This window comes from Tupaia chinensis, unplaced genomic scaffold, assembly GCF_000334495.1.
Source record: "Tupaia chinensis unplaced genomic scaffold, TupChi_1.0 Scaffold000238_1, whole genome shotgun sequence".
In the NCBI taxonomy this organism is placed as follows: domain Eukaryota; kingdom Metazoa; phylum Chordata; class Mammalia; order Scandentia; family Tupaiidae; genus Tupaia; species Tupaia belangeri.
Genome location: NW_006159716.1, coordinates 5,943,713 through 5,959,595, shown reverse-complemented (window position 1 = coordinate 5,959,595; position 15,883 = coordinate 5,943,713). Strand labels below are relative to the sequence as shown.

The 15,883-nt window shown below is 39.1% G+C and overlaps 1 protein-coding gene across 1 annotated transcript in view; it reads left to right on the top strand.

Moving 5' to 3' along the window:
* DNAH8 (dynein axonemal heavy chain 8) overlaps window positions 1-15,883 on the top strand; it is a 413,702-nt gene that overhangs the window by 244,997 nt on the left and 152,822 nt on the right. The window contains exons 58-64 of the mRNA XM_027771927.1: window positions 2,040-2,203; window positions 3,547-3,739; window positions 6,047-6,169; window positions 8,082-8,212; window positions 10,599-10,752; window positions 12,512-12,676; window positions 15,071-15,297. Of these exons, the coding sequence (XP_027627728.1) occupies window positions 2,040-2,203; window positions 3,547-3,739; window positions 6,047-6,169; window positions 8,082-8,212; window positions 10,599-10,752; window positions 12,512-12,676; window positions 15,071-15,297 (1,157 nt within the window). The remainder of the gene's footprint in view (window positions 1-2,039; window positions 2,204-3,546; window positions 3,740-6,046; window positions 6,170-8,081; window positions 8,213-10,598; window positions 10,753-12,511; window positions 12,677-15,070; window positions 15,298-15,883) is intronic.

The window sequence follows — 15,883 nt, the reverse complement described above, 5'->3', positions numbered from 1 at the left end:
AGGCACCATGGGAGGCCTGGTTTGATTCCTGGCCAGCCTGAAAGCCAGGCTTGGTGGCACACGCCTGTAATCTCAGCTACAAGGAGGCTTGAGCTGGGACATCATGACAAAGTGAGACCTTGTCTTTTCCTTTTTAAGATTTTTTAAATTTTATTTTTAATTATTACTATTTTAAATTTGACTAGAGAAAGAAAGGGAAAGTGAGAAAGCAAGCCGCCAGGTCTGGGACTCGAACTGTGATTGACCTTGTGAGAGTCCAGCACCTTAACCACCATGCCACTTGTTGACCCCGCAAGACTCTGTCTTTAACAAATAAATTACTCTAGGGTCCAGCAAGTGGGGTGATGGTTAAGGCACTGGATTCCCACATGGCCAACCATGGTTTGAGTTTTGCATTTGGAAGGTTGCTTTCTGAACCCTCCCCGTTTCTCTCTGATCAAATTGAATAATAATAATAAATAAAATTAAATAAATAATTATTTTTTAAAAAATTACCCTTAAGTTCTCTAGGGTGCTTTTCCAACATAGAAAGAACTTATTCAGTGAACAGATATGGAAGAAAGCTGTTGCTTTCCTGAATTAATTGTGTGGAGAGTTTGCTTTGTATCACCAGAATAACCATTGTTTCACTTTCAAAAATGATGCTAATGGTATCAATTGTGATCTCTTTTTTCCCCTTAAGACAAGATTTTGTCGTGTCTAGATCCTCCTGCCTTGGCCTCCTAGGTAGCTGGGACTACAGGCACTACACCCTACCCAGCTTTTAGGACGGGCCAGAAATCGAACCCGAGTCTACCCGAGTCTAGGCAGGTTCCAGCCTGCTAGGCAGCAGATCTTGGCAGTGTACATGTGAGCACTGCTGTGGCCAGGCTAATTACGGTCTGTGCACGTGACCAACAGCAGGTTCCACATCTAGATCACTTAAGTTTAGTTTTGTTTTTGTTTTTTAGCTTTTGCAAGTGCTGGCTAGAGAGAATGAAAGAAAAAGAGAAAGGGAGAGGGAAAGTAAGAAGTCACCCTCTGGAGGGGTAGCTATGCTGCAATCCCTTCTCCTCTGTTTTTTCTCAGGATTTTGGGCACACATGCACACCCATCTGGCATATTTTCCATGTTGTCAGGTCCAGGATTCAAACCACATACTCGGCCATGTGGGATCCTGCTTCCTTAACCACCATGCCATTTGATTGGCCATAGATCACCAACGTTTATTTCTTAATTGATATCTCTTTGGTCTAGAATGTCTTATTTTTATAACTTTGCCTTTATAAGTTGGTAGAAATAATAAGTAAATTAACATAGCTCAACATAGTTTTTGTGTTCAAACGAATAAAAAACCCAGCTAACTACCTGTTACTGTACTTACAACTGTATGTCAGACTTCCCTGTCAATTTATTATGGATACACAGATATATGAAAGGGTGGTGACTGAGTTTGGGTCTTCACAGTGAAGTCTAGGTCATGGCATGTACATGAATTTGTGGAAATCCAGACACATGAAGGATCTCAAAGCAGTCTATGAAAGATACTCATTATTGACTTTGAAGTGAACATGTATTGTCCTCGCCTGCATGATGGCCAGCTCACCCTGAGTTTTCATTATGACATATTTCCATATACTGTCTACATTGCTAAGGTTAATAACGATTAGGAATGGTTGTTCCCATACTTCACATAGTTCTGGAGAACTCAGAGGGAAGTGATTTGTTCAAAGCCAGCTAATGGTAGTGGAACAAGGCATTGGATTCTGTATCTAGTGCCTTATTCTGCTGTTGCTGTTTTTTTTTTTTTTTCCCAGCGCCTTTTTCTCGAATCTATCCTATTCAAGAGCTTATGATCTTTTAAATTCTATCCTGGTTTATTTATATGCTTTTTTCTGCCAGGGCTATGACAAAAAGATGAACTTAACCTTGATTTATTTGCTCAGTATATTTAATCTAAAATAGGAGTTGTGAGCTAAAATAGTCAGAAAAGCAGTTCTACTTTTAGTTTTATCTGAAAACTAATCGAGAGTATTCTGATTTTTTTTTTTCATTTCTAGGCAAAGATGCTGCCAACTCCTTCGAAATTTCACTACATCTTCAATCTTCGAGACCTTTCCAGAATTTGGCAAGGAATGTTAACCGTAAAAGCCGAGGAGTGTTCCTCCATCTCTGTTCTCCTGTCACTTTTCAAACATGAGTGCAACAGAGTCATTGCAGACAGGTGCGTATCGCGGCCCTTGAGCTGAAACTTAGGGCTTTAGAGCTGTATATGCCTCTATTAGTTCTCGCATTATCTACTTGGTTAAGCAGAGCAAGAGGGTTTGCCTTAATTCGCTATGGGGCTTGTGAAGCATTATGGCATTTCCATCTGCTGCTCACCATTACAAAAACACTCTGCCAATTCGCTTGAATATTATTTCAACAACATCTTTATACACCACCGTATCATCAGAGAACTGATAACACTAGGAGGCAGTGGAGGCTGAGCAGTTAGTTGTGTATATTTTATAAAAGTCACGTGCTCTGTGTTGTTCTTGGTAAAATCTGGTTTCTCCCCAGTGAAAATAAGCAATCTCGTTAAATTCAGTTCTTTCCGAGTCTCAGTTTTCTCATCTATAAAATATGGATGATAATGCCAACCTCACGAAGTCGGAAAGTATCTACCACAGTGTCTTACACAGAGGTGGTGCCCATCCAGTGTTCCTCCCCTCTTCTCTTTCTTTTCCTCCGTGGTAATGTAAGTCTGAAAATGTCCTTTCTGCTCTGTGTCCACAAACCCAAAAGAGGACTCTCATCTGCTACACTGAGCATCACTTTAGCACTCCTATTATAATTTTAGCGACCTTTTTTGTTGGAGAGGTTTTTGCCTTAGGATGTGTGCACTTGCTGGAGAAAGAGAGACAGAGACAGTGAGAGGGAGAGGGAGAAATCACCCTTTGGAGGATGATTTTCCCCAATTTTCCTAGGAACTTGGGCATGCATGCACATGCACCTGGTGTAATCTTCAAGCCACCAGGTTTGGAACCTGGACCATGGTTGACCGTGTTAGATTCTAGCAACGTAACCACTACGCCTTCTCCTGGCCCCAATTTTAGGGACCTTTGACTTCGCCTCAGTGATTTATCTGTATATTTATTTAAAAGCTCACTTAAAAAAATGTATTCATTTATTTCTTCCATGAGAAAGACAGAAAGAGAGAGAGAGGTACTGCCAACAGCGCTCCCTGCTGTCACCCACACCTGATGTCAGCAGGCCAGGAATCATGGGCACACATGCCTGGAGTGCTCAGGGAGGTCCGAAGACATGAACCCAGTACCTTTTCATGTGGGTGCAGCCATGCCACCTCTGTGCTGCCACCTGGCCCCTCTATTGTCTGTAAAGAATACTATTAATGGTGTAACTATTTGGGATGGGCTTATATCCTTCTTCTCCAGAGGCAGAACTTACTGTTTTCCTGAGGTGAGGGAAGTACAGGGTGGGGGCTGAGCAGTGGAGGGAGGTTGAAACCATGTTCAGTTAGAAAAGATTGTTTCAGTTTATGTTCTGACTACATTTTCCTTTCAGATTTATAACTCCTGAAGATGAGCAGTGGTTTAATGCGCATCTTATTCGTGCTATTGAAGAAAATATCAGCTCTGAAGCGGCATTACAAATTCTCCCTGAACCTTACTTTGTGGATTTTCTCCGTGACATGCCTGAACCAACAGGTGATGAACCTGAAGACACCGTGTTTGAAATACCGAAAGTCTATGAATTGGTATTTATTTTCATCTTTTTTCTTTTTAGAATTATTTTATTTTATTTTATTTATTATTATTATTATTATTATTATTATTATTATTTTAATTTACTAGGGCATGTGTGCTCACCAGAGAGAGCCAGAGAGAGGGAAAGTGAGAGAGCAAGCTGCCAGGTCTGGGACTTGAACTGTGGTCATCTGTGTGGGAGTCTAGGACCTTAACTGCCATGCCACCTGCTAGCTCCTATTTTCATCTTTTAAGAGTTTTTTTGGCTCACTCACCTAACTAGGTACTTCTTTCTACACCATAGTTCTACCATGGAGTTTCTGTAACTTCTAAGTTACGTGTTGTGATTCACAGCCCTCACCTATAAAGCAGAATATTTCTTTCAATGCAATTTAGCAGCATTCTTATTAAAGTGAAGTATAAGACAAGCGTGCCTGTTGTCACCACTTTAATTTTTTAATATTTTTTCTTTATTCATTGTCAGAGTATGTGCATATGCACGTGAGAATGAGACACAGAGAGACAGACAGACAGAGGAGCACCCTCCACAGTGCCTGGTCATGCCAAGATCCTCTTCTGGTTCTCCAGTCCGTAGAATCCTGGGAACTCACTCACATGCCTGGCTCGTTTCAGTCTGACCAGGCTTGGGATTCAAACCACAGTCTCCATGCCACGATCTGGCTTCTCTTGAGCAGCGCATTATCACTGTACCACAGAGCTGGCCACGCCCACACTTTATTTAATATTGCTTTGAAAGTTCTAGGCAATGTGACAAAATGGCACAAGTAGTTGCTATCATCAAACAGGAAAACAAGTGAAATATCATTATTTGCTGATATGTGATTAGCTAATTGTATAATCCAAGTGAATTTGAAATGTTTTAATTCATAGAAACTTAGTAAGTTGCACAAGCGCTACCTAAATATGGAACTCAGTCGCTATCCTCTGTACTGAAGGGTGACAAACTGTGGTCTGGGAGTCAAAGCCAGCTCCCTGCCTGGTTTTGTTAGATTTGTTTGTATATTATTGAATGGTTAGAAAAAATAAATAAATAAAAAGATAATATTGTGTGACACGTAAAAAACTGCATAGAATTTATATTTCAGTGTTCATAAAGTCATATTTCCTATCCTCTATAGAAAAAAAACTTGCCAATCCTTGCCAATCACAAAATAGAAATACGAGGTTATTTGGGGCCAGCCGGGTGATGTGGTGCTTAAGGCATTTGGATCCCACACGGCTGATTTTGCAGTTTGAATCTGGGACCTGATGCCTAAAAATCATGTTGGGCAACGTGTATATGTATGCCCAAAATCCTAAAAGGAGAATGAAGGAATTTCTCATTTTCCCTCTTTCTCTCTTTGTCTTCATGAGCACATGCACCCTATAGCAAAAATTAAAAAATAAATAATAAAAGAAAGAAAGAAAATATAAGCTTATTTCACTTAACAGCAAAAATAATATAAAATATCTAGGAGTTCACATGATAAAAATTTTTTTACTTGATTAATTGACAGCACATATTTCTTTCTACATTAATGTGTAGGTTTAATGAAGTTTGAAACTTGATTCCAAAGGGATTTTTATTTTTAAGAGAGATTTTTGCTATAGGGCTTGTGCACTCACTGGAGAGACAGAGAGACCGAAAGTGAGAAATAGTCCCCCAGGGGGCATGGCCATGCTTCAATCCCTTCTCCTTCATTCTCCTCTTAGGATCCTAGGTGCATACACACACACGTGCCTGGCATGAGTTTTAAGCCGGCCAGTCTAGGACTCGAACCGCCTTCAACCATGTGGGAATCTAGCAATGTAACCATTACACCATCTGTTGGTCCCAACAAAGTAATTCTAAAGTGCACATAGGTCAAAGAATTAAATAGAGAGGGAAAATTTGCGGAACAAAATGAGTGAATTTTTACATCAGAACAAGACTTGTGGATTTGATGACTTAAATAATGTAAAATTTCTGTATATTTTTTAAAAGCCATAGACAATATTAAAAAGCAAGTAAAACTAAAAAATATTATTTGTTATATTTCAACATTAATTACCATGAATATCAGTTTGTGCTGGGTGATGGGACAGAAAAGTCAGAAAAGATTTTGTATTGGAAACCAACTAATGCAATTAGATTTCAGGCCTCTGAAAATGGGAATAACTAAGAATAGACCAGTACTCAAAAAAATAAGCAAATACATAAGGTTTAAAGGAGATATCTATATATTTTTAAGAATTATTGTTTGAGTGTCTTTATAATTGCTACTTTCACAAATATTTGGATTTTTAGTATTATTTTTTCTCTTTCTCCCTACCTGCAGGTACCATCCTTTGATTTTCTGTCTGAAAAACTCCAGTTTTACCAGAGACAGTTCAATGAAATCATTAGAGGAACAACTCTTGACCTGGTGTTTTTTAAAGATGCAATGACTCATCTTATTAAGGTTCTAATTAAGGGTTATATTGCTATAAATAAGTGTTGTAAAATATTAGTAAATTTTATAGATAAGCTTTTTGAGAGAATAAACATATACTATCAGGTAGCAAACAGAAGAATGAATGTACCTAGTAGTTTAGGTCAGTTCACTATGTCAGAAAACAAAGGCTCAATAAATCCCTTAACTGAATCCACTTAGATGACAGTGCATGTTTTTTCTTTTTTCTTTTTAGAGAGAGATTTTTGCTATAGGGTGTGTGCTCTTGCCAGCAGGCGAGAGAGAAAGAGAGAGAGGCAGAAAGCAAGAAATCACTCTCCACAAGTACGGCCATTCCACAGTCTTTTTAATTCCATTCTCCTTTTGAGATGTTGGGCACACACACACATGTGCCTGGCATGAATTTGAATCCACTGGGTCTAGCACTTGAACTGCATTCAACCATAGGGGAGTCTAGCAATGTAACCATTACGCCATTTTCTGGTCCCTGTTTTTTAAAAAAATTACTTTTTTATTTTATTTATTATTATTCTTTTAATTTGACTGGAGAGACACAGAGCGAGAGAAAGGGAAAGTGAGAAAGCAAGTCACCAGGTCTAGAACTCGAATCACATTCAGCCATTAGGGGGTCCAGAGCCTTAACCACCACACCATCTGCTGGCCCTGACAGCAAATGTCTTTCAAAAGCAAATTGATGGTTTTGTATTCAGAGCTTTTGTCACACTGAATCAAAGAATTTTACTTTCTTTTGAAAGGAAGTGGATGAATATGGAAGACTTACTGCTGAGTGAAGCAAGCCATGCTATGAAGGAGAGGCATTGTATGTCCCCACTTAATATATACCGAGTGTCTGCACTCTAAAAAAAAAAAAAAAAAAAAATTAAAACCACACTGCTTCTGTTGTTATAGAGTCATAAAATTATACAAAATTATAAGAAATATTTTGAACATTATCTTTAAAATTCAGTATTTTGAAATTTTGAAAGTTGTTTGTAAACTGTCAAGAACTATGGAGTATGAGTTAAAATTTCTTGATATGTAGAGTAAATGTGGAAAAATGTAAAAATAAATAAATTAATTTTAAAAAAAAAGAATTTTACTTTCCTAGACAGTAAGCTGGAAAACATTGTGATGAAATAATACCTTCCTCAGATTCTATGTTGATATTATGGGACTCCAGTTCAATGTTGAGAAAAAGATGATGCTTTAAAAAGTGTCATTTTTGGGGACCAGCAGATGGCTACATTGCTGGATGGCCATGCAGTAATCCCTTCTCTTCCATTCTCCTCTCGGGATCTTGGGCACACACACATATGAGCCCGGTGTGAGCTTAAGCCACCAAGTCCAGGACTCGAACTGTAGTCGACTACATGGGAGTCCAGTGACATAGTCATTACGCCAACTGCTGGTCCCTATTATTATTATTATTTTTTAGCTTGCTGTAGGACACATGTGCTCACCACACACATACACACACGGAAGAAAGCAAGTTGTTAGGCCTGGGACTTGAACCATACTTGACCATGTGGTAGTCCAGCACCTTTGCTACATCACCTGCTGGCTCCAAGAGAACAATTCTAAAATTTCTTTACTTCTGCAGATTGGGAAAGGCACTCCATCATCCACTGAACCTAAAAATAGTAAAATTACACACACAATTATTTAGAAATAGAGCAGAGTGAGCTAGTTTGTGCTTTTTTCATTATGTAAATATAGATAGGCCAGGGGAGAATTTGTGTTGAATAAATCAGTATGAAACTTTAATTTTAATTTTTAAAATTGTGGGATATTCCATTACAAGGAAAAAAAACCCCTAACATAGTCTAGAAACATGTGGTCAAAACCTTAGATCTATGTAATGCAAGTAAATAGAAACATTTGCATCCTGTTTTCAAATAAACATTATTTTATTTCAAAACAGATTTCACGAATAATTCGAACATCGTGTGGAAATGCATTGCTGGTGGGTGTTGGTGGTTCAGGAAAACAAAGTATTTCAAGACTAGCTTCTTTTATAGCTGGATATCAAATATTCCAGATAACATTAACCAGGTAGGATAGAATAAAACACAACCATTTGTTCTTCTATAGTTAACATCTCTGGAGTTAAATGTTTAATTAAAAAGAAAAAACACACAATTTGGTGTGTTTCTTTTTCATTTTTTAAAAATAATTATTTTATTTAACTTTGTTTATTTTAATTTGACCAGAGAGGGACAGAGTGAAAGAAAGAGAGAGAGAAAGTGAGAAAGCAAGATTGCATTAGGAAGTGAAGAAACAGAGAAAACAGGTTTAGAAAACTTCCACAAAGTTTACCTGTGAAAGAAAGGAGCAAAAGAGGTCAGGACCCAGAAGAGTGTGTGTTGTGACCGTCTAAATAAGGCAGAAGCCGGTGTATGACAGTCAGGCTAATGAAAATCAAAAAAGAGCCAAAATGACTGACTTCACTGGTTGGTGGGCAGTCAGTGAGAGGATTACTTTTACACCGACAGTACCACCTCTGCAGGAAGCCTGTGAGCTGTGTGACTGTGTAAGTACAAGCCATCTTAGCAGTTTCTCTTTTTAATTTTTTAAAAGTTTACTTATTATTCCATCAGAGAGAGAGAGAGAACGAGAGAGAGGCACTCCTAACAGGACCTTCACAGCATTCTGCACCCCAGCCTCAGCCAGCTAGGATCACAGACACGCATACACGACCTGGAGTGCATGGGGAGACCTGAGGATGCAAGCTGGGCCCTCCCCTGAAGTCTTAGCATCTGCTGCACCTCTGCACCTGGCTCCAGTTTCTCTTTTTAATGAACTTCCCACTTGGAAATTACTCCGAAAGGAACATATGTTCTCTTTTTGACAGAGTTCCCTTTGCAGAAGTCTGTAAGACTTTTCATTATTGTGTCACCTACAAGTGAATAGCTGGTGCTCCTAGTTCAAAAACTAGTTTAAAATGAGCGATCAGGCCAGCCCTGTGCACAGTGGTTGAGTGCTGAGAGCTGGATCTCCTTGCCAACCATGGTTCAAATCATGACCCCACGGCTTGAAAATGTGCTGGGTGTGTGTGCTTGTGCATGCCCAGAATCCCGACGAGGGAGAAGTGGAGGGAGAAGGATTGTAGTATGACCACAGCCCACTGCGGGAGGGAGGTTCTTTCTCTCTCCATCTCTCTGCCCTGTAGCAATGAAACAAACAAAAAAATAAAAACAAACAAAAAAAACAAGCTGTTCATTTAAATGTCTTTCACCTCCATCATCTCTAATAACTACAACAACCTTTACAATTAGTTACTATCTTCATCTGCAGGTAAGGAAACAAAAGGTGAGAATCGTGAAGAACTTTCTAAAATTGCAGAGCAAGGATTAGAACTTAGTTCTTTCTGATCCCAGTGCCTGTCGTCTTTATATCGGACCCCAGGGCATACACCTTCCCTTTCACTTGTACTATAACAGTTCCTCAAGTGAGAGTTTCTCTAAAGTCTTTGTCATCACAGGACACTTCAGGAAGTAGCTGCTTCATTGTTTTTCATTGCACAACTTGTGGGAGCGCATACACGGAGCAGGAGACAGAGCAAACAGAAAAACAAAGACCAAGAGCTTCTCTTTTCCTTATCCGTAGCCACCTAATTTTAACTTGTCTGTTAATTATACCACATTACGTAATGGCTCTTTTCTGTAGGCTTTCTCTGTATCTGGTCGGTTCGTGGGCTGTGCAGATTACCACTATGTATAATTTACCATGAATTTATTTATAGTTTATTCTTTCTCACCAAACCAAACTTTTGTAAATTTCAGATTAGTTTTTGCTATTGTGCATATATTCACTTGGGCATAATCTCTTGTCTAGGACTGTCAGATTGCTGGGACTAACAGTTTGTATTTCCAAACACTTCATGGATCACTTCTGGAAATTTTCCCATTTTTCATTTCTCTTATTTGTTTTGAATGGTAACATATAGTTTTTTAGCTCTAATCTTCATGTTTTCTCACAGGCACTGTTACTTAGCATCTGTTGGAGCAGTTGGAAATTATACTCTGAATATCATGAGTTGTGATTGTTTCGTTTTTGTTTTTAGGTTTTTGTCATAGGACACATATACACACTGGAGAGAAACAGAGAGTGACACAGAGGGAAAGTGAGAAATCACCTCCTCCCCCAGAGGGGATGGCCATGCCACAATCCCTTCTCCTCCTTTCTTCTCTCAGGATTTTGGACATGCAAGCACATGCACCCTGCATGATTTTCAAGGTGCTGGGTCCAGTACTTGAACCATGGTCAGCCTTATGGTAATCCAGCACCTTAACCACCATGCCACCAGCTGGCCCCGTGGTTATGTTTTGAAATAAATTATGACTATATATACACATATATACACACATATATACATATATATACATGAGTCGTATGTATATATATATGTTTGAAATGTCTTATTGCTTCTCTTTTTTAGATCTTACAATGTGAGTAATCTAACAGAGGACTTAAAATTTTTGTACAAAGTTGCTGGTGCTGATGGAAAAGGCATCACCTTCATCTTTACTGACAATGAGATAAAAGATGAGGCATTTCTAGAATATCTTAACAACTTGCTGTCTTCAGGGGAGGTAGGTCTCAAAAATAGAGAAAAAACTTGTATTGTAAAATGTAAAGTGTATTTGAATAGAAAATCAGGAACCTTTTAGAAGCAAGGTACACATTTTTTTATTTTAGAAACAATATATAAGATTTAGTAGTGACCAGCAGTTGGCATGATGGCTTTGTCGCTGGACTCCCATGTAGTTGACCATGGTTTGAGTCCCAGATCCGGTGGCTTAAACTCACGCTTGGCATTGTGCGTGCATGCCCAGGATCCCGGGAGGAGAATGGAGGAGAAGAGATTGCAGCGTGGCCATCCTCCCTGGGGGGTGATATCTTGCTTTCTGTCTCTCTGTCTTTCTGGACAGTGCACACGCCCTATAGCAAAAACCTCTCAAAAAAAAAAAAAAAAAGAATTTAGTAGATTTTTGAAATTTCTGTGCAATTAATACCGCTAACTTCCAGATGTGTGGTATTCTTTTTTTTATTTTGAATGTGATTCTTTACTTGATGAGTCTTCAGTTTGATCCTATAATCTGTTTTAGGAGAAGCGAAGTATCTATTAGTAGTATAGATTGATTGCAAGGGTTCTGTTAGTTAGGTGGGTATTTGCATCATCATTCTTTTCTTGTTCTTTAAGTTATTTCTTCTATGAGTACAAGAGACTGAGAGAGAGATACATTGAAACAGAGAGATAGCACCCAGTAGGGTCTTTACTGGATACACTAGACCTACCCTCAACTTTAGGCAGCCAGGATTATGGCATGCCTGTGCCCACATCCTCACAGAGGTCTCCAGATGGGAACCCAGAACCTTCCCACATGGGTCAGCCTTGCAGATAGTCATGTTAAACTGCTATGCCACCACCTGCCCCCTCCTCCCCCCCATCACCTTCCTGATACCACTGTGTCAGCACTTCACGATCACTCATGTATCTGGAGTTTCGTTAGAAACGTACAGTTGTACTCGAGGCTAAGGTTTCTTTCAGTTACACAGTAGGGACATGCCTCTGGACGGTAAAGAAAAAGACTCATCATGTGGAAGAATCCACGTGCAGATGTCCAAGTGCTCTCACCAAAGGGTCGTACGGGACACATCTTCCTCTATATGTAGTGCATTAACTTATGCATTGTGCTTCTGTTCAGCGAAACCCATTTAAGACTCAAAGCTTAATGGTTTTATTTGAGACTGGTCATGTAGTCATTCCCTGCCTAGCTACAACTGCCAAATTTCCAGACTCCCAGAAGGAAAGTAGCTCTTCAGCATGTATCACCGAGTTTGCACGGACAGGCTAGGTAAATGGGAAAACCTTATCAATTAGTAGAAAGGAGACATTCTAAAAGCCAGGTTCTCAGATACAGCTAAAGGCCCGCCCGGCAAGCACACTCTCAAGGTCAGGCCTGCTGTATTAACTCTTCCCTGTAAGATGGTGTATATTGTGCTTGAACACAGCCATTGTAGTTAACTTTCCTGGAGCCAGAGTTGAGAAGACCAGGCCTCAGAGAACAGAGGGCATCACTGGACATTTAAAAAGGCGATTGAAATGGTGGAAGAGATAGCTTTTTATGACGGATAGTTGAGCACAGGAAAGCGTTTGCTTTCTATTAAGCTGCTCAATAGGAAGCTGCACTCTTGAGAGTCTTTGGCAAAGTCAGAATTGGATGATAGAGATACAGAAAGGGAATACATAACAAGATGAGCTGTAGGGAGCAAGGACCAGGCATCGGCAGTGAATTGGCTGTGGAGAACTCTTTAAATGCAGAATACTTTCTTGTCTCTTTCTCAAAGATCTCCAATTTGTTTGCACGGGACGAGATGGATGAGATCACCCAAGGTCTGATATCGGTGATGAAAAAGGAGCTGCCGCGCCATCCTCCAACATTCGATAATCTGTATGAGTACTTCATTTCCAGATCAAGGAAGAACTTGCATGTCGTTCTCTGCTTTTCTCCAGTGAGTTTCTATCCTTATTTATGTCTGTGTGAGAGGCGTTACATCTAACGGTATTTAGACAGTTTACCTTCTTTGATGAGATGATTTGGTCAGAAATTAATGCTTGTTACATTAAACGAAAACTAATTAATACTTTAGTACCAGAGGACTGGCAGATGGCATGGTGATTAAGGCACTGGACTCCCTCATAGCTGACTGAAGTTTGAGTCCTGGACCTGGTGGCTTGCCTTCTTACTTTCTTTCTTTCCTTCTGTCCCTCTGGTGAGCACACATGTCCGATAGCAGATTAAAATAATAATAGTAATAATAATGATAATTAAATAGCTCTTAAAAATGCTTTATTACCACCAATTCCTATTGATCAAAATCTCATGTTAGTGTGATTATTTAAAATATTTGTATTATTCGGAGTTATCGCATAGCCCACAATTTTTACTAATTACCTAGAGATTTAGATTTTCTAATAGTAAGGGATTTAGTGATACAATTGGAGCTCTACCTCCAACGTAGACGTACCATCTAGATTGTTCCTGATGTAGGTTTAAATATTTCTAGCTCACCGTAATATCCAATACAGTAGCCATTAGCCACATGCAGCTATTTAAGTTTTTTTTAAAAGAATTATTTATTTAATTTTATTTATTATTATTATTTAATTCAGTATAGGGCATGTGCACTCCCTAGAGAGAGAGAGAAAGTGAGAAAGCAAACCGACAAGGCCGGGACTCAAACTGTGGCCGACCATGTGGAAGTTCAGTGTCTTAATCTCCATCACCACCTCCTGGTCCCACAGCTATTTGAGTTTTGACTAATTAAAATTGAGTAAAAATAAAAATTCAATTCCTTAGTCCTACTAGGCCCATTTTCAGTGCTCAGTAGTAGCACGTGGCTAGTGTCTACTGTATTAGAAAGCACATATGAGGGGACTTCAAAAAGCTCATAGAGAAACAGAATCGAAGTACAAGTTTATTCTGATGCAAAAAAGAAATCGAAATTGATGCATACTTTTTAAATATAGCCACTCTTCACTTAACGACCTGCCTGTTTAATGACCACTTGGACTTAACAACCAGTTCTCCAGGATGGAAGGAATCACCTTTCTCAGTCTTTGTAACATTCCTACAGTCCTTTGGTATTCACTATACAAAACATTCATGATCACACTAGATGACTATACAATTGTACTTCATTGTGCATCCATAGTAATACATAAATAAATAAATAAATTATTATGCTGGACTTCTATTATTGTGTTGTGTGTCTTCACTGCTTTCTGGTGCTTATCCAAAATGTGCTTTTTGTATGGATGGAGCTACATTATTCTAGGGTGGCATCATGTGATAGCTATTGAAAAACACATATCATATGATGCCAGGACACACCACAAGACAGCACCCTTTAAACAACTTGCCTGTCTACCAGTTTGCTTAACAACCTCATCATAGGAAGAGAACTCAGTCGTGAAGCAAGGAGTACCTGTGTGTGATTTCCATGAACCTTTTCAAGATGTCTAAAATATAGAACCCTTCCATTTGTCCAGAACAGAACGTTCTTTTGGGCAGCTCTGCTCTAGGTCTCACTAATTTACAAGGCTACCTGCTTTGTTTTTAGAGTGTTAAGTTGCCAGAAAGCTCTTTATAATCAACTGGATTTTGTCTTTCTGTACTTTTGTCCTGTGATTCTGCCCTGTAAAATGAGTCTGATCCCTCACTCACTCAAAGCTTTTCAGGTATTTGGAGAACAGTTTTGCAGACTTCCTAAGTTGTTTTCTTTTTAAACAGCTTCTCTTCCTTCAGCTGTTCTCACTAGTCCTTTTATCCAAGCCTTTCACCATCTTGGTTATCTTTTTTTTTTTTTTGGAGAGGTTTTTTGCTATAGGGCATGTGCGCTTGCCAGACAGACAGAGACAGAAAGACAGAAAGCGAGAAATCACCCCTCAGCGGGGATGGCCACGCCGCAATCCCTTCTCCTCCGTTTTCCTCTCGGGATCTTGGGCACGCACGCACATCTGCCTGGCGTGAGGTTTAAGCCACCGGGTCTGGGACGCGAACCGCGGTCGACTACGTGGGAGTCCAGCGACATAGCCATTACGCCAACTGCTGGTCCCATTGGTTATCTTTTTCTAGACGAGTTCTAGTTTGTCAGTTTCCTCTTAAAAGTTTGATTCCTGGGATCGAACTCAATAATGCAGATGTAACCTCAGCACAAGGAAGAGAGTGAAATGTATTACCTCCTTTCTTCTGAACACTTCATTTATATATTAATGTAGCTCAAAAAGTGTTGTTTTTTTAACATTTGTGATGTCACACTGTTGACTCAGAATGCATAAACCTCTCTCTAGCTGACTTACAATCCCTCTGTGTTTCTAATGCTTTCTGATTTTGCCGTCAATAGGTTGGTGAGAAATTCCGTGCCCGTTCTTTGAAATTTCCTGGCTTGATATCAGGTTGCACCATGGACTGGTTCAGTCGCTGGCCGAAGGAGGCTCTGATCGCCGTGGCCTCCTATTTCCTTTCAGGCTATAATATCGTCTGCTCCAGTGAAATTAAAAGACAAGTTGTGGAAACAATGGGCCTCTTTCACGACATGGTTTCTGAGAGCTGTGAAAGTTATTTCCAAAGGTAAATGGTATTACATAAGCACTATAGCTACTGAACCAAAAAGCTCATTCCAAAGAGGAATTCAGTGTAGCAGCCAGTAAAAACACTTTCATATTGATTGAGCATGAGGTCCCAGATGCATTCTAATTTTTCTTGCTTTGATTTTTCTAGTGATTATATATTGAAAAAATGGCAACTAAATGAGATTTAAAAATTAACTAGTGTCCACACTTAAATACCTCTGTACCCTCCAGGCCTCAGTGTAACAGATGCTTAAAGAATCACTTTCCTTCATTTGCTTAATTTTGTTTTGCAAATGATTTAACTAATTCATTACAAACTGTTTAAAATTAATTTCTTATTCTAATGCATTATTTATTTTGATTAAAAAGCTACACTGTTTTAAAGTTTCTTTATTGCCTTATGTTAAGGGAACATTTAGGTTTTGTATTTGCATTACTTAGTCTTATCAGTGTTTTCACGCTGAATAATTATGAAATGAAATTTTAACTGTAAGAATGACTCATTAAAAACAGCGATACTGTGTTCATTATGTGAAAGAAGTGTAAATAGTTCAAAAATACAGATTTTTATCCCCAAAGCATGA